Source organism: Salvelinus fontinalis, chromosome 26, assembly GCF_029448725.1.
Source record: "Salvelinus fontinalis isolate EN_2023a chromosome 26, ASM2944872v1, whole genome shotgun sequence".
Taxonomy (NCBI): domain Eukaryota; kingdom Metazoa; phylum Chordata; class Actinopteri; order Salmoniformes; family Salmonidae; genus Salvelinus; species Salvelinus fontinalis.
This window is the reverse complement of record NC_074690.1, coordinates 31,784,066-31,811,458: the sequence shown is the minus strand read 5'-3', so window position 1 is coordinate 31,811,458 and position 27,393 is coordinate 31,784,066. Positions and strand designations below refer to the sequence as shown.

The 27,393-nt window shown below is 42.9% G+C and overlaps 1 protein-coding gene across 1 annotated transcript in view; it reads left to right on the top strand.

Moving 5' to 3' along the window:
- The window catches only part of LOC129824119 (oxysterol-binding protein-related protein 1-like), a 40,466-nt gene that overhangs the window by 1,580 nt on the left and 11,493 nt on the right, over positions 1–27,393 (top strand). The window contains exons 6-18 of the mRNA XM_055883471.1: positions 161–246; positions 1,372–1,516; positions 2,226–2,293; positions 2,427–2,471; positions 2,669–2,742; positions 2,903–2,966; positions 3,202–3,303; positions 3,426–3,548; positions 3,926–4,004; positions 4,929–5,035; positions 19,837–20,008; positions 23,164–23,383; positions 26,410–26,485. Coding sequence (XP_055739446.1) covers positions 161–246; positions 1,372–1,516; positions 2,226–2,293; positions 2,427–2,471; positions 2,669–2,742; positions 2,903–2,966; positions 3,202–3,303; positions 3,426–3,548; positions 3,926–4,004; positions 4,929–5,035; positions 19,837–20,008; positions 23,164–23,383; positions 26,410–26,485 — 1,361 coding nt within the window. The remainder of the gene's footprint in view (positions 1–160; positions 247–1,371; positions 1,517–2,225; positions 2,294–2,426; positions 2,472–2,668; positions 2,743–2,902; positions 2,967–3,201; positions 3,304–3,425; positions 3,549–3,925; positions 4,005–4,928; positions 5,036–19,836; positions 20,009–23,163; positions 23,384–26,409; positions 26,486–27,393) is intronic.

Sequence of the window (27,393 nt, the reverse complement as noted above, 5' to 3'; positions counted from 1 at the left end):
TATGGGTTATAATAGAGGAATGATTTATGGACTCTTCATCGCTGCACTAGATTGTGTTCAGTAGGTCAAACATTAAGAATATTCCTTTGCATAATGTTTTGTTACAGTGTGCCCTACTGAACACTACCCTGGTTCACAAACCCTGTTTAATGTTGTGCAGCTGCAGAGAGAAGAGCTGAGAGGAGACAGGAGGAGAAACTTCTGGAGGCGGCCAGAGAGGGAGACATCTTCAGCCTGTCTGAGCTGGTCAGCATCTGATCATCTCTGACCCTCCACTGAACCTCTGGTTACCTCCCAAATGGCACGCTATTCCCTAAAAAGTGAACTACTTTTGACCAGAGATCTATCGGGCCCATAGGACTCGGGTCAAAGGTAGTGCACTATATGGGAATAGGGTGCCATTTGGGGCAAAGCCTCTTAACCTCAGAATGGGGTAGTAGAAGCGTGGCTTTGGTCTTGATGATTAAGCACTGTACACATGACTTGAGCTTTCATGTTATTGTCTTCAGCTTGGTTACTGACCTCATAATTGAAGAGGTCAACCTAGTCCTTCCATTGAGGATCCAAGATTCTGCCACAAACATGTTTGGTTCTATACACATCAAATTGTATTAGTCACATGCGCTGAATACAACAGGTATTCAGCACTTCACCTTACAGTGAAGTGCTTACTTACAAGCCCCTCACCAACAATGCAGTTTTTAAAAAACGAATAAAAGTAACAAGTAGTTAAGGAGCAGCAGGAAAATAACAATAGTGAGACTATATACAGGGGGTACCGGTACAGAGCCAATGTGCGGCACCGGCTAGTCGAGGTAATTGAGGTAATATGTACACGTAGGTAGAGTTATTAAAGTGGCTATGCATAGATAACATAGTAGCCGTGGTGTTAGAAGAGGGGGGGCAATGCATTTGATTAGATGTTCAGGAGTCTTATGGCTTGGGGGTATAAGCTGTTTAGAAGCCTCTTGGACCTAGACTTGGTGGTCCGGTACCTCTTGCCGTGCGGTAGCAGAGAGAACAGTCTATGACTAGGGTGGCTGGGGTCTTTGACAATGTTTAGCGTCTTCCTCTGACACCGTCTGGTATAGAGGTCCTGGATGGCAGGAAGCTTGGCCAAATGATTTACTCGGCCGTACGCACTACCCTCTGGAGGCCGAGCAGTTGCCATACCAGGCAGTGATGCAACCAGTCAGGATGCTCTCAATGGTGCAGCTGTAGAACCTTTTGAGGATCTGAGGACCTATGTAGTTTGCACATAGCTATATTGATTACTTACATGCGGATTTGACTTACATACATGCATGCATGTTTTATGAATGTTAAGACACCATGTGCTTAATTCATTCACTTTAGATGTTCCTTTTTCAGCTCAGCAAGAAGCGGCCCCCTGACATCGATTGTAGAGACCTGCAGGGGAACACGCCTTTACACTGTGCTGCCTACAGGGGGCAGAAGCAGTGTGTTGGAAAGCTGCTCAAGTGTGGAGCTAGCTCCAGCATGAAGAACAAGAGTGGTTTGTTTCCCTACTGATATGTCCACTGAGGAAATAAAAACACACAGAATTTTGGGTAAACCATAATTGACTTATCCTCACCATGCACATCCTTTGTATGGAAAAATATTATATATTTTTTAAGTGGGACTTTGCATGGATATTACATTTGATAGAGCCTAGATGTAGTTTGAAATCATCATCACTTAAGTTTCATAATGTGTAAAAAAAAGAAGAGGTGTATAGATTACCACATTTGCAAAACAAACGATATGCCTACTTAGCTGGTGTCTGACTGCGTCCCTAATGGCACCTTCTTCCCTATCTCTATGGGCCCTGATCAAAAGTAACCCACTATATAGGGTATAGGTTGCCATTTGGGAACATCTTATGCGGTGTATTCACTGCCTCCCTCCCTGTCAGCTGGTAGGAGGTTTAGTTTAGTTTATTTGGAACACCGTTAGCATCTGCCCATGCAGCAGAAACTCTTCCTGGGGTCCACATAAAACGTACAAATACATGACGAGGTACAGAACAGTTATAGACATGAACAACATAAGATATTACATTCAATAAAAAATTTAAAAAAATAGTTTTATATAATGGAAAGACAACAACAATAATATTTACACAGTTCGTATATCATATTCTTATATATTGTACAGCTAAATGAGATTTTTAGATAGAGGTAATTGATAATGGTCTGATAAATGGCTTGGTTCTGTTGCAGACCAAACAGTGTTTGACCTGGCCTGCAGTGAGGAGATTAAGCAGATTCTGGAGGGCAGTCGTGACAAGGTGAGGTGCGAGAAGAACACTGCAGTGAAAAGCTGCTGATACTGTTAAAAGCATCGGTCCAATGCTCTAGTTTTCAATGAAATCATGACTTACAATATACTCATGAAACAGAAATGTTTTTTCTTCCCTTAAGGATACAGTTAGTGGTGTGCAGAAGTTTGAAGGCCTCCTATGGAAGGTATTCTTGTGTTTTATTCACAACAAATATTCCTATATTCTGTACATTCTTGAATGTAATTTAATGATTTCATACAGTACCTACTGTAAAATTTGTACAGTATAGACCAGTAGTGTTTAGTGTTACTCTGAAACTTCTGAAAACTGACATCCTTTAGTATAATATAGCGATGCTGTCTTTGGCCCTGTCCAATACAGAGTTCCAGGTTCCTGGCATGGCGTTCCCATTGGGTGGTCATTCAAGATGGGGTCCTGTCCTGGTACCCTAGACAGTGAGTCCTCCAACCTTCTTCCTCCCCATCTCTCTCTCTCTCTCTCCCCTCCCTATTGCATACACAGCACCTTGCTCCTCCTGTTTTCCCCTGAAGAGCTTGAGGTAGTACAGTGAAAAGCTCTTGATATCGTAATCTTTCTGTCTGTGTTTGTTTCTAGAGCTGATGCTGTGGCGGATGTCCGGAAGCAAGGCGCGAAGGCTCTGATGAAAGCTCACTGCAGGGTAGGTAGGCACCAGGCCAGGGTGCTGTGGTCAATGCTTTACCAAACATTGAGATGTGGACAGCACAAAATACAGTCAACCCTTTACTGTCACTTATAGGCCTACCCTCCAAAACCCAACACCTCCATTCTTGGAATGCATTTTAATCACATTATGTTGATATTAGAAATACCTATTTTCATATCTATATTGACTATTGTTTATGTTTCACTGAATTTGATTCATATTCCTCCAGGTAAAAGCATGGGACAAGTGCTTCTTCAGCCTCCGGTGCTTTGATCACAGTCTCCATCACTTTAAGGTGTCATCTAAGACAGATCCAGAGGCTATCAGAAAAGTGAAGTTCTCCTAGGATAGATAATATGTGGTTTGGGACACCGCACTTCATAGTTTACAACATATAGGCCTATTTTCTTTTTTGTTGGTGTGATTTATTTGTTTGTGTGTGCATGCGTGCAGAGATGGCTGGATGCCCTGGAGGAGCATACGGCCTACAGCAGCTGTAACACTACCCAGGAGCAGACCACTGAGGATGAGGAGGGGGATGAAGATACATTGGGGGACCTAACAGACTCCCTCCAGGTCAGCGCAATTCTTTTCCACCAGCAGTATATTTTATACCTAATGCCACACGTACACACACATAATCAGACCGGGATTCAAACCAACACAGATTAACATCTGCACTACAATAGACTTTTAAAGGCAATTTCCCTAATGTTTATTTAGATCGCGTTGGCTGTAAATGCCTTCGGATGACGGCTCAAGCATCAGTCATCTGTGAAAGACAATCACAGTGCCCAGGTCTTACATTTTCATTGTTGAATTCCGGCCACTGTCAAGTATAGTGTTGAATACAAGGTTCCGTGTGCCAAGAAAAGTGAATAGCGTCCTATCAAAGCTGTGTACGGCCAGTGTGTACTTACACAAGGTGAGGTGTCTCTCTTGCTCCTTTGCAGACTGCTGAAGCCTGCCAGCAGAAATTGGAGACTCAAGTGTCTATTTTTCTGTCCATGGTGAAGAATGAGGAGAACAACAGTAAGAGATCTCCTATTCATGTTCTCACTGCTCCTTCACAGCTTCTGCCAGTCTCTCTCATTTACTGTCTGTTGGTCTATGGCCGTGTGTAGACTTGACAGTTCATGCAGCTTTAGTATTCTGATAATAGAGTTCTGATTATGGAATTCCGAACGCGCCATGCATCTACGCCTACATTTAAATGTGGTTACCGTGTCCGGATTCCCTTTTCCCACGCTATTTTCAAATGCCAGTATGCATTCTACAAACGGTGAAATAGGCAAAATAGGAAAATAACAACAACAACTGATGGCATTAGCTAACTAGCCAGCTAACCTCTGTAGCTAACTAGCATGCAATGCTAAAGGGATTGCAAATGGTTTAGCATAACTCTTTTTAAAACATGTTTTATATTAGCTAGCTGATTAGCATTTGAGGTCAGCTAACACACTATGGACATATTTCCTCCTACAATATAATGAAAAAATGCCTCTCGGTCCCAAAACACACATTTTCTGGACACTTGTGGGAGAAGTGCTGATGACGTCGACCACTGTATGTGCTTTCGGTAGCCTGATTGCGTCCGGACTGAGGAGAAAGCCGCACAGAATGCATACCTGACCACTTCCTGAACACAATCTGACCATATGTTAAAGTCGATTAAATGATCTTGTCATTCAATCACAGTGCCCCTTTTACTGATATTGGCATGTATTAACCCTGTAAATTCTATAGAACACGCCTCAGCAAGGACCACTATTCAATGAAGAGTTTGGGATATGATTAACCTCTGGTTAAAATAAACATTTATGTAATGTGTGTAACTGTCGGATGGTGTGAAAGGCCTAGCCACAGAATTAGATAGAACTGTATAGTGTTGCCTGTATATCTCTATGGCCCTAACTCTTCCCTCTCCTCGCCCTAACTCTTTCCTCTGTGTCCCAGCATTGGCTACTCCTCTCCTGCTGAAGGCCAGGGAGACCAGTGACCTCTCCAGGGAGACCAGCTCTGCCCTACACTTCTGTCTGGGCCTGTTTTCCAAACAACAGGAGGTACGGTAACTACTATATCTCGCTCACCCCTCCAACCTCACCTCCACCTCACCCCTCAACCTTGGCCAGCAGCATACCACCCTGCATACCACTGCTGGCTTGCTTCTGAAGCTAAGCAGGGTTGGTCCTGGTCAGTCCCTGGATGGGAGACCAGATGCTGCTGGAAGTGGTGTTGGAGGGCCAGTAGGAGGCACTCTTTCCTCTGGTCTAAAAAATATCCCAATGCCCCAGGGCAGTGATTGGGGACACTGCCCTGTGTAGGGTGCCGTCTTTCGGATGGGACGTTAAACGGGTGTCCTGACTCTCTGAGGTCATTAAAGATCCCATGGCACTTATCGTAAGAGTAGGGGTGTTAACCCCGGTGTCCTGGCTAAATTCCCAATCTGGCCCTCAAACCATCATGGTCACCTAATAATCCCCAGTTTACAATTGGCTCATTCATGCCCCTCCTCTCCCCTGTAACTATTCCCCAGGTTGTTGCTGCAAATGAGAACGTGTTCTCAGTCAACTTACCTGGTAAAATAACGGTAAAAAAAAAAAAAAAAAAAAAAAAAAAAACTCTATCTCACCTCAGTCATAAAGCATCTGAGTGCTGATCTAGAATCAGGTCCCCCCTGTACATATAATCATATTCATTATAATCTAAAAGGATCCTAGATCAGCAACACTCCCCCTAAGACGTGGTTTGAATTGTATGCGACCCAGGCTATTTTTAAGCAATTTGTTGGTCACATTGCTTTTTTTACTCAGAGGGCTGTTTTATGTGGAGCATCTATCATCTTTCCAACCAAAGGACACGCTATGCCTCTGTTAAAAAGGGGGGAATTGGTCCTAAAAAGACCAAACAGGCTGTGATACTATGTGATTCAAAATTCATTGATGAAAAGCATCTAGCCCGTTCACTCGTATTGATGCTTACACAATTGTTTACGTGCTGTGTTCTTATTGGCTGATTCATTCATGGTGAATGGGTTATAGAAGCCTCTAGCCCATCCCCCTGTTGTGACTGGCCAGTAGCTGAGTTTGACTGGGGGTAGTGGATTGGGAAGGGCTGATAGCTGTGTATGTGTGTAGTATGGAGGGGTGTGTGTGTTTACACCTGTCCTAGTGGCCAGGCCATGCCCTTGGGACATAAGTACAACAGTTTATTAATCACTGGCGCGAGCCTGCAGCAAGGACAGAGCTGAGCAAGATCCTCTTTTATGCTGAGCTCTGCACTCGGCCCGCAGATCAGCACAGGCACGCGCACACACACAAACTTCCACGCTCCTCCAAGCACACACACACTCAGTCAAGGGAAACGCTGCACGTTTAGAGACGGAACTAAAGCGTATGCATATTAACACTGAGGCTGAGACACACACAGACACACACACGTGTGCACACACACACACACACACACACACGCAAGCAGGCACACTTCCACCACCCAGCAGAGCATCCCGGACAGGAGAAAGGAGGATCGGCGACAGCAAGGCCCTCCATCCGCACAGGTACAGACAAACATCCTCTCTTTGTTTTCATTTTCTACTGGGTCTATTTGCAGTATACTGGTCTCTGTAGACCCTGCTTGTTCCATTGTGGGGCTTTGTAATTGAAGATTGTTCAGGTGTGTCGTTTTTCAATGTTGTAGGTAGGAGATTATTCTAAACAGGCGTTTTACATTCAGAACAAGTTGTCTTGACTGCTCTGATGGTGAAGTGGGGCATTGAGTACACACGAAGAGGGGTTCGCATAGTGTTCAGTGCATTTCTGACTTTTATCTGGAATTCTGAGTTATTTTATGACATTGGGGTTCATTGAAGTGTACTCTGTCATTTCGTTAGAGCATTAGGAAAAGTACCTGGAGAAGAGATTAAACATTTAGAGAATTTAGCAATACAGTAAGGACAAACAGTGCTTACCTTAATACTGTGTTCAGTGAACTTGGACTTTAACATCGGGTGCTATATGGCATACCCAGAGGGAAGGTTATATGAAAGTAGAGTTTCTCTGAAATACGGTTTGAATGCAGTAAGTTATTGACGGTATGACTGTATTCATCAACCAGTATCTTTCATCAGCTTCATTGTAAGAAACAAATATGTCTGGAAAAAGTAGATCACTGTTTAAAAATAACAGTTTGAGGTGGTATTTCAATGACCCCACAGTGGTTGGATACATTGCCTTCTGTTTGCTGGTCCTGGGCTAGTTCTGTCTGATAGATAAAATATCTAGGTTAAGACTATAGTGTTCTGGAAGATTCTGTCCACAGTGAGAGATACAAAGTGAGTGTCAAACGGGCTCACTAGCTCGACAGCCGACACAGGGGATTAGATGCTTTGACAAGAAATCACATGATAAGTCTGAACAAGTACTACGATGTGTCGGCTCCCTCTCTGAGTTGGATGTGTTAGATCAGACTAATGGGATTAAGACACCTAGCAGAGTGTCAAGGAGGGAGAGATGGACAGTAGCAAACCTAATCCTTCCATCATCTCCATTCCACTGTCACTACTGCTGCAGCTGCTGCCTACCTAGCCATTCTTCACATGTCATGATTAATAGGGCCCTGAGTTTTTCTTGACTAGGAAACCTGACCTGACCAGGGAAAACTCAGGGCCACAGTCATGTAATCTAGGTAGAGCCAGTAGTTTTTCCAGACTGGGTGACTCAGATTAGGAAAAACTCCTGGCCACAGTCATTGTTTACTGGTAGGGCCAGGGCACAAGCTGCCCCACTACAAGGGAAAACTCTGGACCTTGGCTTGGGTGGCTGAAGTCTTTGAAAATACTGTGGGCCTTCGTCTGACACCACCTAGTATGCAGGTCCTGGATGGCAGGGTGCTTGGTCCCAGTGATGTACTGGGCCGAATCACCACCCTCTGTAGCACCTTGCGGTGGCGTGCCTTGCTTTTGCCGTACCAAGCGGTGGTGCAGCCAGCTCTTAATGGTGCATCTGTAGAACTTTTTGAGGAGCTGAGGAACCATGCTAAATCTTTTCAGCCTCCTGAGGGGGAAGAGGCGCTGTTGTACCCTCTTCACAAATGTCCGGGTGTCTGTGGACCATGTTAATTCCTTAGTGATGTGGACACCGAAGAACTTGAAGCTCGCCTCTCCATTTCCTGTAGTCCATTATCAGATCATTTCGCTTGCTGACATTGAGGGAAAGGTTGTTGACCTGGCACCACACTGCCAGGTCTCTGATGACCTCCCTATAAGCAGCCTCATCATCGTCTGTGATCAGTCCTACCGCCGACGTGTCATCAGCAAACTTGATGATGGTGTTCGAGTCATGCAGTCGTGGATGAAAAGGGCGTACAGGAGGGTACTAGGCACACACCCCTGAGGGGCGCCTGTGTTGATGGTCAGCATGGCAGATGTGTTGTTGACTACCCTCACCACCTGGGGGCGGCCCATCAGGAAGTCCAGGATCCAGTTGCAGAGGGAGGTGTTCAGTCCCATGGTCCTGAGCTTGGTGATGAGCTGTAGTCAATGAACATAATTTTTACATAGGTATTCATTTTGTCCAGATGGGTGAGGGCAGTGTGGAGTGCAAACCAATGTCATTTTGTAATTTGGCTGAACTATCCCTTTAACGTTGAGGGGTCTTCAATTTTTTTTCTCACATTCTAGCAGGAACAGCACCATCTAGTGGTCAGAACCTGGTAATATCAGGATGTAAAATGGGACATAAACAACTTCAATTACTAATTTGTCGGGGGGAAAAAACTACCAATTTCACTGGGAGTACATTACATAGGATAAAGAAACAACACTCAGAGCTGCAGCTCCATAATATTTGTCAGACAGAGAACTGATACTGTATACTCGTTGTTGGGGTGGGATTGGCTTGGGGTGTGGAGGGTCCATGGGTGGCTATTGAATATTCCTTTGGATTCCTCATTTCTAACTCCAAATCGGATGTTGGGTACTATATTTATTGAAAATTATATTAATCCTAAAAATAGAAATGCCCACTTTAGATGCTATCAATTAGCTTTTTTTTTATTTCTCAGAGACCAAATTATATTTAAACAAAATAATATTACAGAAATGCTAATCTTATCTGTTTATAACAACAGAACCAATTTCAGGCCTCCCAAGTGGCGCAGCGGTCTAAGGCACTGCATCGCAGTGCTTGAGGCGTGACCAGGAATGCCATAGGGCAACGCACAATTGGCCCAGCGTCGTCCGGGTTAGGGGAGGGTTTGGCTGGGCGGGCTTTACTTGGCTCATCACGTTCTTGTGACTCCTTGTGTCGGGTCGGGCGCCTGCAGGCTGACTTTGGTCAGTGTTTCCTCCAACACATTCGGGCGGGTGTTAAGAAGCTTGGTTTGGTGGGTCACGTTTCACAGGACGCACGACTCGACCTTCGACTCGCCTGAGCCCGTTGGGGAGTTGCAGCGATGAGACAAGATCGCAATTGGATATCACGAAATTGGGGAGAAAAAGGGTTAAAATACAAATAATAAAGAAAAGATTTCAGAACAACCTGAGATGGTGGGTGTCAATCCTCTTCCTTGTGCTTTTTGAGGTGGATCAACCCATTACAGACCGTGACCGGGATAGGTTAAAAATGTCAATGAAGACACTTGCCAGTAGGTCAGCGCATGCTCTGAGTACGCGTCCTTGTAAATGTTAACGTGTTAGAGGGATTACTCAAATCGGCGAGATCACACATTCATCCGGACCAGCTGGTGTTCTCATGCATGGTCCAGTGTTGCTTGCCTCGAAGCGAGCATAGAAGGCATTTAGCTCATCTGGTAGGCTCGCGTTGCTGGGCAACTCGCGGCTGGGTTTCCCTTTGTAATCCGTGATAGTTTGCAAGCCCTGCCACATCTGTCACGCTTCGGGGCCGGCCTAGTGGAATTCAATCTTAGTCGTGTACTGACACTTTGCCTGTTTGATGGGTCGTCAGAAGTCTTAGTGGGATTTCTTATAAGCGTCCGGATTGGTGTATCTCTCCTTGAAAGCGGCAGCTCTAGCCTTTAGCTCAATGCGGATGTTGCCTGTAATCCATGGCTTCTGGTTGGGGTGTGTACGTACAATCACTGTGGGGACGACTTCGTCGATGCACTTATTAATGAAGCCGGTGACTGATATGGTAAATTCCATGTTCCAGTCTGCTGGCAAAACAGTCTTGTGTCTTAGCATCCGATTCATCGGACCACTTCTGTATTGAGCCCATCACTGGTACTTCCTGTTTGAGATTTTGCCTCTAAGCACAAGGATAGAATCATGGTCTGATTTGTGTCCTCGTTCAGCTACGATTCTAAGAAACTATATTACAGTTTTTCAGGTCCCATGATCTAGTCTCGAATGGAGCTCATCCAGTTTGTTCTCCAGTGACTGCACGTTCGCCAACAGAACAGAGGGCAATGGCAGTCTATTTGTTCGCCGACGTAGTCTTGTCTGGATTCCGCCTCGCCTGCCTCTTTTTTTGCAGCTGCTTCCTCTTTCGAGTCCTGGGAATTTGGGCCTGGTCCAGAGCAGCCGACTTGATGAAAACCTGCTCCAGAGCACTCAGGACCTCAGACTGGGATGAAGGTTCACCTTCCAACAGGACAACAACCCTAAGCACACAGCCAAGACAATGCAGTAGTGGCTTGAGAACAAGTCTCCGAATGTCCTTGAGTGGCCCAGCCAGAGCCCGGACTTGAACCTGATCTAATATCTCTGGAGAGACCTGAAAGTTGCTGTGCAGCAACGCTCCCCATCCAACCTGACAGAGCTTGAGAGGATCTGCAGAAAAAAATGGAAGCAACTCCCCAAATACAGGTGTGCCTAGCTTGTAGTGTCCTTGGACGTCATGGCTTGGTTTTTGCTCTAACGTGCACCTGCTCTAACGTGGACCTTTTTATATAGACAGGTGTGTGCGCCTTTCCAAATCGTGTCCAATCAATTGAATTTACCACAGGTGGACTCCAATCAAGTTGTAGAAACATCTCAAGGATGATCAATGGAAACAGGATGCACCTAAGCTCAATTCGAGTCTCATACTGTAGCAAAGGGTCTGAACACTTATGTAAATAAGTTATTTTTGTTTTAAATTTCTTGTAAATTTTGTTTTACCATTTTTGCTTTGTCATTATAGGTTATTGTGTGTAGATTGGTGAGGAGGAAAAAATATTTAATTAGTTTTAGAACAAGGCTGTAACGTTAAAAAAAGTCAAGGGGTCTGAATACTTTCCGAATGCGCTGTATGAGTGCATTCTAATAACACAAAATTGAAATTTGACAAATTGAATACCTGAATTCCCACCCAAATTAAAATGTTTTATGTGCTATATTTCAGTGAATATCTGATGGGTTAAAAAAGAATCTGTGTTTACATCTATTGTGTTTGGACTAATTGTCTAAATGTGCATGTTATTAGAATTGTTTTAAAAACCGTTTAGTAGTTTTGATGTTTAATTAGATGTTTAATTAAATGCACAACTGGGAGGGAGTGGAGAGACTAAACCGCTTAGTGGTAAAGAAGCCATGACCCCATTTTGCTGAATAATTTACGTACAGCCTCGATGGGGTCCATTTGCCCCATAATCTCTTTCCCATCTTGCGTGAAAACAAAGTTAAAGCTTGCAGCTTCAGGGTCCCGGGTAGGAAGGCAGAGGGCTGTGATTGTCCCAGGCGTTTCCAACGCAGAGTACAGCCACAGAGCCTCAGTCTCAGTAGAGCTTAAAATAGCGCTTTGTGTGCTGAGGCGAGAGGATGGGGGGTGAGGAGGAGAGAGAAATAGCACTGGGGCACGTTACACCACAAAGTATTCCCAGATGGTTCTCCAGAACAAAGCTTGCGCTACACATGGGCTCGAGCCTTGGCTCGGGCTCCTGCTGCAACATGAGTTCATTTAGTTTCAGTAGCTTCAAAGACAAGTAGGACAAGCTACAAAGACGAGTCAAATAAAACTGTATTGATCGTGTACACATTTTGCTGATTTTATCGCAGGTGCAGCAGAATTTTTAAGTTTCTAGCTCTAACAGTGCAGTAATACACTACATGGCCAAAAGTAGGTGGCCACCCCTTCAAATTTGTGGATTTAGCTATTTCAGCCACACCCGTTGCTGACAAGGTGTATAAAATCGAGAACACAGCCATGCAATCTCTATAGACAAACATTGTCAGAAGAATGGCCTGTACTGAAGAGCTCAGTGACTTTCAACGTGATACTATCATAGGATGCCACCTTTCCAACAAATTTCTTGCCTGCACAAAGCAAAGTCCATAGAGAAATGGTTTGTCGGGATCGGTGTGGAAGATCTTGATTGACCTGCACAGAAGTTCAGACCTTCCCAGAAGCGTGGAGGCTGTTATAGCAGCAAAGGGGGGACCAACTCCATATTAATGCCCATGATTTTGGAATGGGATGTTCGACGAGGTGTCCACATACTTTTTGTCATGTAGTGTATGTACTGTATGTGTGTACAGTGCATTCGGAAAGTATTCAAACCCCTTCACTTTTCCCACATTTTGTTATGTTACATCAAAAACAATCCTCATCAATCTACACACAATACCCTATAATGACAAAGCCAAAACAGGTTTTTAGAAATGTTAGCTAATTTATTACAAATAAAAAAACAACCTTAATTACATAAGTATTCAGACCATTTGCTATTAGACTCAATTGAGGTCTTCAAAGTAGCCACCCATTGCCTTGTTGACAGCTTTGCACACTTGGCATTCTCTCAACCAGCTTCATAAGGTAGTCACCAGGAATGCATTTAATTTAACAGGTGTGCCTTGTTAAAAGTTAATTTGTGGAATTTCTTTCCTTCATGTGTTTGAGCCAATCAGTTGTGTTGTGACAAGTTAGGGGTGGTATACAGAAGATAGCGCTATTTGGTAAAATTCCAAGTCCATATTATCGCAAGAACAGCTCAAATAAGCAAAGAGAAACGACAGTTCATAAATTCTTTAAGACGTGAAGGTCTTATGAGGACCACCACAGGAAAGGAAGACCCAGAGTTACCTCTGCTGCAGCCTCAGAAATTTCAGTCGAAATAAATAGTTCACAGAGTTCAGGTAACAGACATATCTCAACATCAACTGTTCAGAGGAGACTGCGTGAATCAGGCCTTCACGGTCGAATTACTGGAGAGAAACCACTACTAAAGGACACCAATAAGAAGAAGAGACTTGCTTGGGCCAAGAAACATGAGCAATGGACATTAGACCGGTGGAAATCTGTCCAAATTTGAGATTTTTGGTTCCAACCGCCGTGTCTTTGTGAGACGCAGAGTAGGTGAACGGATGATCTCTGCATGTGGGGTTCCCACCGTGAAGCATGGAGGAGGAGTGATGGTGTGGGGGTGCTTTGTGACACTGCCTGTGATTTATTTAGAATTCAAGGCACACTTAACCAACAGGGCTACCACAGCATTCTGCAGGGATACGCTATCCCATCTGGTTTGCACTTAGTGGGACTATAATTCGTTATTTTAACAGGACAATGACCCAACACACCTCCAGGCTGTGTAAGGGCTATTTGACCGTACATTTATAAATGGTAAAACATATGTATGAATATACCCTCAAATAAAAGGTGACATTCTGTACTGTCGCCTCATATGTAGCAACTGAATATTGTCCAAAGTCCAAATTCCAGATTTTTGGTTCCAACTGCCTTGTCAAATCAAATCAAGTTTATTTTATATAGCCCTTCGTACATCAGCTAATATCTCGAAGTGCTGTACAGAAACCCAGCCTAAAACCCCAAACAGCAAGCAATGCAGGTGTAGAAGCACGGCGGCTAGGAAAAACTCCCTAGAAAGGCCAAAACCTAGAAAGAAACCTAGAGAGGAACCAGGCTATGAGGGGTGGGCCAGTCCTCTTCTGGCTGTGCCGGGTGGAGATTATAACAGAACATGGCCAAGATGTTCAAATGTTCATAAATGACCAGCATGGTCAAATAATAATCAGGAGTAAATGTCAGTTGGCTTTTCATAGCCGATCATTAAGAGTATCTCTACCGCTCCTGCGGTCTCTAGAGAGTTGAAAACAGCAGGTCTGGGACAGGTAGCACGTCCGGTGGACAGGCACCACGTCCGGTGTCTTTGTGAGACGCAGTGTAGGAGAACGGATGATCTCTGCATGTGTGATTCCCACCGTGAGGCATGGAGGAGGTGGTGTGGAGATGCTTTGCTAGTGACACTGTCAGTGATTTATTTAGAATTCAAGGCAAACTTAACCAGCATGGCTACCACAGCATTCTGCAGCAATATGCCATCCCATCTGGTTTAGGCTTAGTGGGACTATCATTTGGTTTTCAACAGGACAATGACCCAAAACACACCTCCAGGCTGTCTAAGTGCTATTTGACCAAGGAGAGTGATAGAGTGCTGCATCAGATGACCTGGCTTCCACAATCCCCTGACCTCAACCCAATTAAGATGGTTTGGAATGAGTTGGACCGCAGAGTGAACGAAAAGCAGCTAACAAGTGCTCAGCATATGTGGGAAGTCCTTCAAGACTGTTGAAAAAGCATTCCAGGTGAAGCTGGTTGAGAGAATGTCAAGAGTGTGCAAAGCTGTCATCAAGGCAAAGGGTGGCTATTTGAAGAATCTCAAATATAAAATATATTTTGATTTGTATAACACTTTGTTGTTACATGATTCCATATGTGTTTTTTCATAGTTTTGTTGTCTTCACTATTATTCTACAATGTAGAAAATGGAAAAAATATAGAAAATCCTTGAATGAGTAGGTGTGTCCAGACTTTTTACTGGTACTGTATATTTCAGAGGTTTAAAAAGGAACAATTATAAACCAGTACTTTTTGGGGGTTCAATCCGTTCCAGAACTTTATTTTGCCGGTCGAAACAGTGTAACAGAAAAAAATATAGTTCTGTTCCGAACGAAATCATTGGAAAATGATTTTGGTTCCAACCCCTGGTGTGTAGACGGTATGCACAGTATATGAATAGAAAAGGTGTGTATAGGTGTTGAAATTCTGGTGAGTGACCACCAATCTAATATCCAAAAGATAAAGAACGTTTTGAGCAAATAATGTACGAAATAACAATGCAAAGAATATACACTGTAAAGATTGCTAGGAGCTGGAAACAGGGTGACCCAAGTCTGTTGGCGCCATCTTGTCAAGTAGAACGACTACCTTATTCTGAGTGGAGTAGTGAACATTGTGGTGACAAGTGCTTGTTTTATTTCACGGGCAGAGTGAGAACGAATGTACTATTTATAAGGACAGGCCAGCCTATGTTATGCACATAAAATGGAAGGTTCTCATAATTATGTCCTAGATTGGAATGTTCTACTGGCCAGTAGATATTCCTTGCATATTGTGATCTAGGTGGGAAATGGAGAGGGGTAAGATGTGAACAAAGCATCTTTCAGTATCAGACAGCACTTAGTCAGTAGATACACTACTGTTCAAAAGTTTGGGGTCACTTAGAATTGTCCTTTTTTTTTTTAAAGAAAAGCAAACATTTTTGTCCATTAAAATAACATCAAATTTATCAGAAATATAGTGTAGACATTGTTAATGTTGTAAATGACTATTGTACCTGGAAACGCTGATTTTTGTTATGGAATATATACATAAGCGTACAGAGGCCCATTATCAGCAACCATCACTCCTGTGTTCCAATGGCACGTTGTGTTAGCTAATCCAAGTTTATCATTTTAAACGGCTAATTGATCATTAGAAAACCCTTTTGCAATTATGTTTGCAGAGCTGAAAACTGTTGTGCTGATTTAAAGAAGCAATAAAACTGGCCTTTATACTAGTTGAGTATCTGGAGCATCAGCATTTGTGGGTTCGATTACAGGCTCAAAATGTCTAGAAACAAAGAACTTTCTTCTGAAACTCGTCAGTCTATTCTTGTTCTGAGAAATGAAGGCTATGATGGTATTTTAATGGACAAAAATATGCTTTTCTTTCAGAAAGAAGCACAATTCTAAGTGAACCCAAACTTTTGAAAAGTAGTGTAGGTTGGTTTCTAAATTTGAATGTCTTTATATCTGATCTATTCATTTATTTATGATATTTTACTGAACAAAAATATAAACGCAACATGCAACAATGGGTGGAGTTTTTCCCTACACAAGGGCTTTATTACAAATTTTCTAAAACAACGTTGGAGGTGGCTTATGGTAGAGAAATTAACATTCAATGCTCTGGCAAAAGATCTGGTGGACATTCTTGCAGTCCATTCCAATTGCACACTCCTTCAAAACTTGAGACATCTTTGGCATTGTATTGTGTGACAAAACTGCACATTTTAGAGTTGCCTTTTATTGTCTCCAGCACAAGGTGCACATGTGTTATGGGACCAACACTTTACATGTTGCGTTTATATTTTCTGGAGGGAAATCCCCCTCCAGAGCATACAGACTGTGCCTAACCCTGACCTATGACCAGAGCGTATCTTGTTATGTTCTCCCTCTCGCTACAATACCAACTCTCCATTGAGACATAACCAGTACATAACCTCCATTGAGATCTCTAGAGGAGGTCTTCTTAGCTGGTGTTAATATGCCTAGCAGTTAAGAGCATTGGGCCAGTAACAGAAAGCTCGCTGGTACAAATCCCAGAGTCAACTAGGTAAAACATCTGTCGATTTGCCATTGAGCAAGGCACTTAACTCTGCTTGTCGCTCTAGATAAGAGTGTCTGCTAAATGACTAAAATGTAAAATATTGACAGGCCTACTTTACTGTAATTGTATGGGGGGAAAGAAGGAAGACTAGATAGACTGTTTCTGACGCTAGGTGCCAGACAGCTGAACCAAATGCCAACAAATGTATTTATAGTATGGCAATTAATCACCAGCATTTCACAAAGGAAATTGATGTTCCCGCCCTTCAGAAAGTGAAGAAGATACAGTACATATACATACAGTAGGTTTATACTAGTGTTTTTGTTAGTAGGTTAGTGGAGCGATATGGAGAACGCGGACGCAATCCAGACAAAACAGAATTTAACAGTATTCAAAAATGTATTGTACTTAATAGGGAATCAATTAAATGTATTGAATGTTTATTAATTTTCCCATGTTTATTGTATGACATGAACAGAATGCATATTTCTGAAGAGGCAAGGAGAATTCACCGTCTGTGTAATTCTCTGGCAACAGCTCTGTTGGACATTCCTGCAGTCAGCATGGCAATTACAAGCTCCCTCAACTTGAGACATCTGTGGCATTGTGTTGTGACAAAGCTGCATATTTTAGAGTGGCCTTTTATTGTCCCCAGCACAAGTGGAATGATCATGCTGTTTAATCAGATTCTTGATATGCCAGACCTGTCAGGTGGATGGATTATCTTGGCAAAGGCAAAATGCTCACTAACAGGGATGTAAACAAATTTGTGCACAAATTCTGAGAGAAATAAGCTTTTCATGCGTATGGAACATTTCTGGGATATTTTATTTCAGCTCCTATAATATGGGACCAACACTTTACATGCTGTTAATTTTTGTTCAGTATAGTTGTTTTCCTATTAGAAAGGTGTGGTTTTGAGAGTAAAAAACAGGAAAACAGAAACCTGGAAAAACAAAATGAAGAAAATGGAATTTGGGAAAAAACTAAATGGGGTCAGGCAAAATACTTACAGATTTTATAGGGGCCTATTGTAGGTTAGGGTTTGACAAAAATAAATCCTGTTTTATTGGATTCAGGATTCCATTTTGATGTTGTTTCAGGTACATACAGCAGCGCGTTTGCCTTGCCTTGCTTCCTGTTTGATGTGTTGTTGTTCAATCAAAGCCAAGGTAAAGTAACGATCCTGCCCATTGTGATAGGTTCACCTTTCAACGCCCCACCTGCCAACCTGATTGAGCAGAGAGAAGAGCTGTTTTTAAAGAAGCTCAGCACAACCTGCCTCAGTATATTGATTCACAGGAGTCATCCTCGCCTCTCTGACCTCAGACGCAGCACTGGAGCAGGCTTGGGTAATTAACGTTGGGCTAGAAGCCAGAGAGGAAAGATTGAGTGTATATTATTATAATGTTGCAGTAGTTTCTTCTCCATCGTCTGGGTTTGAGGGGATGAAGAGTATTTTGTATGAATGTTTTAGCCCACCAAAGCTCAGCACCTGCTATGGATGACACTGTAAACTTACAAGGCAACTACTTTGAGTTGTGTTTACTATCTCTATCTGTAAGTGTTCTGACTTCAAAGAAAGAGCATAGTTCACCATATCATAGTGACTGCACTCTCCAGACGTTCTTCTGCTATTGAAGTGTTCTCTAGTTGGAGTTTTTATCTGATTTTGAAGTTGTTGTTTTTATCCTTTTTGTTGTTGTTATTTTTGTATTTTACCCATTTTCTTTTCTCTCTCCCCAATTTTGATATTGTCTCGGGAGGCGACGGTCGAGTCATGCATCCTCCGAAACATGACCCGCCAAACCGCACTTCTTAATACACGCCCACTTAACCCGGAAGCCAGCCGCACCAATGTGTCGAAGGAAACACCGTTCACCTGACAACCGAGATCAGCCTGAAGGCGCCCGCCCTGCCACAAGGAGTCGCTAGAGCGCGATGAGCCAAGTAAAGCCCCCCCCCCCCCCGGCTAAACCCTCCCCTAAACCGAACGTCACTGGGCCAATTGTGTGCCGCTTTATGGAACTCCCGATTTACGGCTGGTTGTGATACAGCCAAGGATCAAACCGGGTCTGTAGTGACGCCTCTAGCACTGCGATGCAGTGCCTTAGACCGCTGTGCCACTCGGGAGGCCCTTTCTTCCTTGTTTTATATAGTTATGTAAACAAGTCATTTTATTCACTAATTAATTCCTAGGTATTACTCTGTCTTTAAATAACCATATAGAATAGATAGCAAGTACACTCTCACAGTCCGTCCCCTACCCCTCTCACTGACTACAGTATGATTTTTACATTAGAGGTGTTTTGTTGAGGTTGTGTTATTGATTGCTTTTGACTTTGAGTACAGGCTCGACAATGTGTGCACAGTACTACTATAGGGACGGTGGCCTCTCTTCGCTATCTCAGATTTACAGTTGATTTACAGGCTCCAGTTTCTGACGGAGACTGTCGGCTCATGCTGCCTTCCTTCCTTCCCCAAGGTGACTTGGCATCTTTTCACTCTGGAGTCTTGGCTCACTCTGTTTTTGTCGTCAGTCACTGAGCTTTCTTTACTTACAGAATTCAATTGACTTCTCCTCTCAGTAGATCAGTAGGGGAAATCTACACGTTTATTTACAGTATTTACCACAGTACTTATTTTCTCTGGAAACACTTAAAAAGAGAAACGTTATTAATATAACTTGAAGTAGGTTGTCTTTCTTTCCAGCTGTCTCTTGAGTGTTCAAAGCCCCAGGTTATGACGTACTGTAGGCTGTTGCTTGGTAAGAGTGTTGTTTTGTCAGATTGCTGTTTATTAGTCTCTTCCTCCTGGGGTAAGTGGAGGATCCACAGCAGCAGCTTTAGAGAAAGGGGGGAATGGGTATCCAGTCTGTCTCCCAGCAGCCGAGCTCCGGTTGCTCAGGAGAGACACTCAATCTTGGGCCACGGTGCTGTCTGAGACTGGGGTGTTTGGTTCAGAGTGGGGGAAACTGGATCTGAAGGGCCGGGGTTAGAACAATGACCTGCCGGCCCGTCAGGAGCATTATCAACCACAGAACTCTACAGAGGAAGAGATCAATACCACAAACACACCTATCACTATCTGCTTTTCAGATGATCTGTTATAAATGCATTAAAACAAATGTCAAATGTTTATCCGTGTGAGTGTTTTGTAATGGCATGTTGTGCCATGTCTTGTCTAATGTGCCAACAAGTGTGTTGTGCACATGTTCCACACACTATGGCATGTCTAATATACCCTGTGTGTGTGTGTCCCAGGTGTGGAGCCTGAAGTTGGAGCAGGAAGTAGAGAAGAACAAGCTGCTATCAGAGGCTCTCCAGACCTTAGCTACAGAGCACCAGGAACTAGACCAGCAATCCCTCTGTAAAGGCAGGAGGTCCTCCACGCTAAGCACACTCACAGAGGATGACTTCTATGATGCCCTGTCCGGTCAGTCAAACCCAACTGTCTTCATTAAACCCTTGGAGTGCATCTTAAATGGCACCCTATTCCCTGCATAGTGCGCCATACTGACCAGAACTCTAGAAGTATTCTATATAGGGCGGGGATACTCAACTAGTATTTGAGAAGGTCCGGTCACACAAGTTTCCTAGGTGGCAAATGTCCGGATGGATATATTCATTTATCAGTAGTAATAAACCCCCACCTAGCGACCCCAAACTGTTCACATTCCTCTTTTTGGCAGAAAGAACAAAGAGCAGTTAAGATCATTTTTCAGCAATTCTACACATTTAGCCATGAGGTGGTGAGAACATTTAGCTGTTTTAAAGCTAATTTCCTGCCATTCCACACATTTCGCCATATCGTACTGTATGTGTGTTTATGTGATACCTGAGTGACTTCAAGGCACCCATGGGCACATAATCTGGCCATGATAACTACAGGATTTAGATAGGCTAACTTACTTACCTAGCTAACATGGGCTACTTGGTCAACTGGACATTTCTGGTTATAAATAGTTCTCTAAGATCTTTCAGTGAATTACTTAACTAGAACAACTGCCCATGCACTACCACATTTCTAAATTGCACCTTGTGCATTCTACTATTACAATTCTCAACAGCATTCAATTGAAAGACCGACTGAGTTCCTACAATCTGGTCGTGGTCCGTATTCACCCCTTTCTGGGTCTGAATCGGGACCGTGGTCCGTATTCATCCCATTCTGGGTCTGAATCGGGACCGTGGTCCGTCTGTTGAGTGTGTGTGTATAGGCATATAGAGAATAGGGTGCTGTTTAAGATCGCAAAAATGGACATTAATTATTTCATTAACATATTTTTGTTTCAGGCTATTCTGTTTTTCATTGACCTGTAACTCAGAACATGTCTGAAAGACCTCTATAAGCACCTCTATACAAAGCGATGTATTAACACTTCCAGAGTACACAGCAACAAGCTACACCTTGATAAGAACCAATTAAATGAGCCTTGTAAATCTGTAATAAAAAATGAGCCGGCTGACTATCGTGGCTCTGCAGCTCTGAACAATAAAGCTGATTTGATTCCTTCAGTCTAAATTGTTCATTGACCATACCTGGCTCCCTAACCTTAGCTCCTCCACACTGTTGTCAGTAATGAAAACCACTTCCCCTGTGGAGTTGTTTCTGTGTTGAAGAATAGGCTGTGGTTTACAGACACCTTGTTTATTTTTATCAGCAGCACAGACACCTCTAGGATCCAGTAACACATCTCTCTCCAGCAGACGGTAGCCTCTGAGGCTGAGGAAGATTTCACTCTTTATTTGGTTCTTTCTTTATACAGTTTGCAGAGACTGACTTGATAATTGTGCAATGTGCTGAATGATGTATGACCTAGGGAAATTCCACGGTAATGGAATTACGCGGTCTCCGATTTGTCAGTTTAAAATGTATGCCAAACAAACACCGTTGATTTCAAAGTTTAACAAACCATGGAACTCTATGCACAATGACTGTTTCAAACAATTTACAGAGTATATGCAAAATTAAAAAAATTACTGGAAAAAACCTTTTGGTATCAGATTTACGAAACATCTCCTTTAGTTTTGAAGTTTTTATTGTCACGTGCACAAGTACAGTGAAATGCCTTTCATTCTTGATCTTTCCCAACAACGCAGGAATCAATATCAGTATGTGTCTCTGTCTGTGTGTGAGTGTGCACGGAACATGATTCACTACACATGCTAACGGGGTGGCTGAGGTGCCCAGAAGGTTCCCAGGGCACCTCAGCCACCCCAGCCTCCCTCCATGTCTTCCTGTCTAATGACCAATCCCAGCGCTGCGTTACACGCCTGGTTACCCAACGATCAGCTACCTGCTACAATGGCTAATTGTCTCCATGTTGGGATAATGGCCCTTACAACTAGTGTTGCAGAGAAGTAACAATCTCAGAATGGCCACTGCTGATGAATCCCAAGGCTAATGAGACAGCTAGCTAGCACTTCTTCTTAAGGCTGAAATATTCTCTCTCGTTTCAGGTGGAAATATCTCTCGCTGTAGCTAGGCTCTAAAATTCCAACTCAATTCAAAAGGAGCTGGTTAAGTGAAACCTCTTTAAGAATATGATATGACCAGATTTAAATGGAATTGTTAACTACAGTAATTACTCTATGCGTGGCTAACAATGCTTTAGTACTGAAATAGATGTAGAACTCTGTAGTGGGCTGCTCCAGCACAGTGTAGTCTATACCCTAGAGCCTTGCAGTAGAGTAGTGATTGATACTGTATGCTGGCTAAAATAGGTGGGTGCTGCTTTGCTATACAGTATGTTTGTGCATTTTAGAGTGATCCCTGGTTCTCTGGGATTGTTGCATCATTCATCCATCCACAGTGATCTACTGGTCAGAGCTTTCACTCTCTCTACTCTTATAAATATACCCTGCTTACTGCATCTATAATACCATGTTTACATTCAATGTAAGAGAGAAAATCGACCAGCATGTTTGACATCTTCAGTCTTGTTTGTTTACATAATAAAGATGCATCATGTCCGTTTGTTATTATTGGATGAAGCCACATAACCTACATCTATCAATACCATTGCTCTACTTACGAGAGATTTTGAAGCTTGTTCCCATAACCGATCATGCCAGCTAAATTGTTTAATTAAAAGCATTATTGGCATGCCCCCCAAAAATGTATTGGTAATATCAGCTCTGTGACCCGTGCCTCAAATGAAGCACTCCAAAAACTATTATACAATATTCTATGATAGTCTCTCAGCTCCTCTTCTTTGTTCTTCTTTGTTCTGTTTCCCCTCCCCTTTTTCCTGGGTGTTACTATCTGTGTTGTCCCTAGTAGCGGTAGCATGCAGTCTAAGTTAGAGACAGAGCCAGAGTACTGTACTAACCACAGCAGACACAGCACCCAGAGGAAGGGGAACGTCTTTGTGGCCTCTCATAGGAACCCTATCTCCCAGTTGTGGTTTCGCTGGTTGCAGGGAGGGAGGGAGGAGGAGGAGGGAGTTCTGTCAGTCACTACCGGGTGGAGTAGTGTGAAGGCAGGATGCAGAACTTAAGTTATTTTTTTTGGTTTGCTTTGCTAGGCTCAAAGGTGACATGACTCCCTCTCTGTCTCTGGCCCCTGGCACCCCCCTCCCCCTGCAGAGTCCGACGACGAGCATTCTCTCTCTCTGAGCGGCTTCCTGTCTGTGGCCGGACACTCGTGTGAAGAGGAGGAGGAAGAAGGGGAGGTGAAGGAAGAGGAGAGAGAGCCCTCTCTGTTCAGCAGCAGCACCCTCAGGGGACCCGCCGCCGCCTGCGACATGTCTGGGGAGGTTAACCATGGCGACAAGACGGCCCAATGCAACGGAGTCAAGAAGCACAGGTGGGGTCAGGATGCAGTTAATATGTGATGTAACAGCTTGTTTTCAACTTGGTTTCCTGCTTGATTTTCTTGTCCCCTTCTCCAGTGCATATTAAAGCAAGGCTTTTAACTGTGCGGTTCATTTATTGTAGTATATTCTATCATTATTTATATTGTTTTGTTGTTTCAAAATGTGTGTTTTTATCACGTGACATTTTGTAGGAAATGACTTTGTATGCAATAGAGCCAACGGCATATAATGTGATATACCCCTGTGGGTCTAGGTTTTTATTCCTGTGTTTGTTTGGGCACCCAAGCCCCATAGACAGGTCTCTCTTGTTTTTCCATCCACAGCTATGTCATTCAGATTCAGCAGGCTAGTGGCTTATTGGTGCTTGGTACACTGGGTCAGAGCAGAAGGCTTTTTGAAGATTGGTCAGTCTATTTATTTTATTTCTGTGGACGAGGATGGTTGCATGCCCTCTCTTTCTTAATCCAACAATTGACCCGTGAATAATTTAGTGCTTGCCAGTTTAGAGCACGAAATACTGAGTGAGAGGAAAGGGGTGAGCGTGCGCTGTGTGTGTGTTGTAAAAGATTGATGAGGAGCTTATTTATACGCTATAACTGTCATTCAGAGTTATAGCGTCTCTGGCTATGTGTAGATACATCTCTGTTGTGTGATGGAATGAGGGAGCCCTATGGGCCCTGGTCAAAAGTAGGGGAGATTGGGGTAAGTTGAACGAAAGGAGTAAGTTGAGCCACCCTTGTTTCTAGTAAACCACACACACAACAAATCATCTGACCAAATATTTAGGAAGAGGTCGTCATTTCATGGAGTCTGTGAAGAAAGAAACCACATGGAAAAAGTGGTAAGCAAGAAACAGTTTTTCACCCATAATTTTAAGATTGTTCCATACATCAGTTTGGGGTCTCTTTAAGCTTCAAAGAGGTCCTTAACCTAGCATGAACGTGCATCCTTGTAGCTGTGTGTGCTAATATAGTCAAAATGTTTGCCTTGGGGTAAGTTGAGCCAATGGTTGAGCAAATTGAAGTGTTTTCTTCCCAGGTGTAATGCAAGGCGTTATCGCTGGGATATGAGGTATCAACACGGCCTGGCCTATGTTAAAAGTGTTTAAAAAGTATAAATTATTTGTTTGTTGATAAGCCTCTGATAAAATATGCTTAAAATTATTAAAAGACCAAAAAGCATTTGTGTTTGGGAAATTAAGATTGACATGGTTTTAAAAAGAAAGTAGTAATATTTCAATCAGTACAGCAATTTGAAGGCTGCTTAATTTACCCTGTCCTGTGGCTCAACTTACCCCATAACCGGTGTAAGTTATGCCTAGAGACCACTTTTTTGGGACAAGCTATGTTTTCAAAACTGTAATGATGAATGAATTCTGATTATTTCCAGGGATGCACAACATCCTGAAATATATGTAGATATCTTTGTCAGAAAGAATACTACATTCTCTGCACCTTACACACACACACACACATCATGCTACACACACATCACAACTGCTACTACCAGACTTATTATGATAGCTAAATACTGAACAATTTTTAAACACTTGCTCCCTAATCCCCCTTCCCCAAACACATGTAAAAATTGGACTATAAATTGTACATTCCTGTATTATACTTACGTTTGTTCTTATCTTTTATTATTTCTTGTTGTCGAGAAGGAACCTGCAAGTAAGCATTTCGATGGATGGTGTATACCATGTGCATCAAGTACATACGATTACTGAAAGCTGAAACTATACTATATTTCCCTTGACGAGTGATGCTGAATGTACAAAATGGTTCAACTTACCCCATTCTTCCCTAGTGCACTAAATTGAGGATAGGGTGCCATTTGGAATGCTTCCAATCTCCTTCCAGGATTCTGGACTCACTCCAACCAAATAAGCTAATTGATATCAACAGTGCTTCACACTCGTGGGCCCACTATTAATCATGGTGAGGTCAGACATGCTCTCATAAAGGAGATGGGATTCAGTCATTGTCTACCTCAGTATGTTAAAGAGAACTCATTTTTTTAATTGATACCTCAATGTGTAATCCCACAAGTGTACGATAAATCCTTGATTATGTGATTTAAGGCTTGATTTGACTCAAGAGAAAATGTAGATGTCTATGGGAACTGAATGAAGCTGTAAAGTGAGTAAGTGTAGCTAGTTAAAGTACGAATCAATTTCTTTAGCGTAACATGTTATGGCGTGTTGTGGAGCCGGCAGAAGTACTGCACCACCGTGCTCCATTGGCCTGCTCATTCCACTGTTAAGAGAGAAGGGTTAGGATTTAGTCCCACAGGCCTCTTTCCTCTCCATCTCCTGCTGCGTTCGCTGTGTGTAGCTGCTTCACTGCTTATCGCTAAGTAAACTGAGGCATGCACACCTGGTCTACGGGCGGGCCGCAATGCACACACAAACACCGACAGGAACATGCAAACACTCCTATTCATTCATGGGTATTGCCTGAGGCTTGACCGCAGCAGCTACAGTTAGCTAATTAAATGCCAGGTTACTCTGTTTCTAAATAGTAGGTCAAGCCATCACTGATGTTCCAGATAATGTTAATGTACAGCTGTACTCTCTGCATAACTAAACAATGGCTTACTTTTGTGTATTCCAAACACAGTTCCTCTCCATGAACAAAGATGGCCAAGAGCATCACATAAAACCAAGGGTATTTGCTTAATTGCAAATACTTAGAAAGTAAACACGCCTCACCAACAACATGATACCACTATCTGATTTAATGATAGCCTGGCCTTAGAGCATTGTTGAGACATAGGAGGAAGAGAGCCGTGCCTTATCTATGAAATAGCTATATATAGGAAATATGCCACTGTAAGAGAATCTGGCTTAAACCCCTCATTAATTACTCTGTCACCAAAGTCCCTTTTTTTTTTTTTTTTTTTGCTCGTTCAATTCTCTGGGACCAGGCTAACTGTCTGCATCCATATATATTCAGTGGGATTACCCCATTTAGATTTGACCTAATTGTTTGTCTGTTTCTTTTCTATCCGACAGAACGTCTTTACCGGCACCCATGTTCTCCAGGAATGACGTCAGCATCTGGAGCATCCTGAAGAAATGCATCGGCATGGTGAGAATTCATTCTCATTATTCATTTAAAGAAGGGTACTGCATCGGCACAACCCAAAAGCACAGGAGCTGGATAAAAATGAATCTGGCTGGGCAAAGAAAGACAGGGATGTTAGTTCACTGTTTCCTGCACCCCCCCAAAACGTTGAAAGCAAACAGTGAGCAAACATGCCTTTCTCTCTGACAAGAATTCAGCCACAAACATTACATTTACATTTGTCATTTAGCAGATGCGTACTGGTCCCCCATGGGAATCAAACCCACAACCCTGGCGTTGCAAGCACCATGGCTCTACCAACTAAACCACACGGGATAGATGTATTTTCTGCTGGGTTTTTTCCCTCTGTATTTTCTCTTTACATTTTGTTCAATCTGCCGCTTCTTTAATGTGGATTTGTGCTGTGTTAGTGGGAAATACTGCTGACCTGAGAATGTGTCCTTGGGCCGACTTACCGGCTAATGAGTTACTGTAGTTACTGTAGCTATGGAGATATTTAGCTGCCTTGTTATAGCTTGTATTTATTTGTGACTATCTAAGCACAGGTCTATGATGTGAAAGACCCTGTCATCAGTAGTGGTCTGTAGGGATCCTAATACCCTTTTTCCACTTCCTGGATGATTTTTAATTGGATGATATAAGCTCTACACTTCCTGTAATTCCCCTAATTAAAACGGTGTAATGATTCCCATCTGTGGCTCAAATGGCAACCTATTCTCTATGTAGGGTGGTTGTTCCACGAAAAGAGTGCCTTTTGCATCCCTTTGATATTTTGAAAAGAAATTGTGCACCAATATTGAATTTTAAAAGCCGGTTATATTAAATGAAATGCCGTAGACCATATGGAGAATTCAATAAATCTGATTTTAAAATATGAATAAAGACATGCTGAAATCCAGTTTTCACCATCA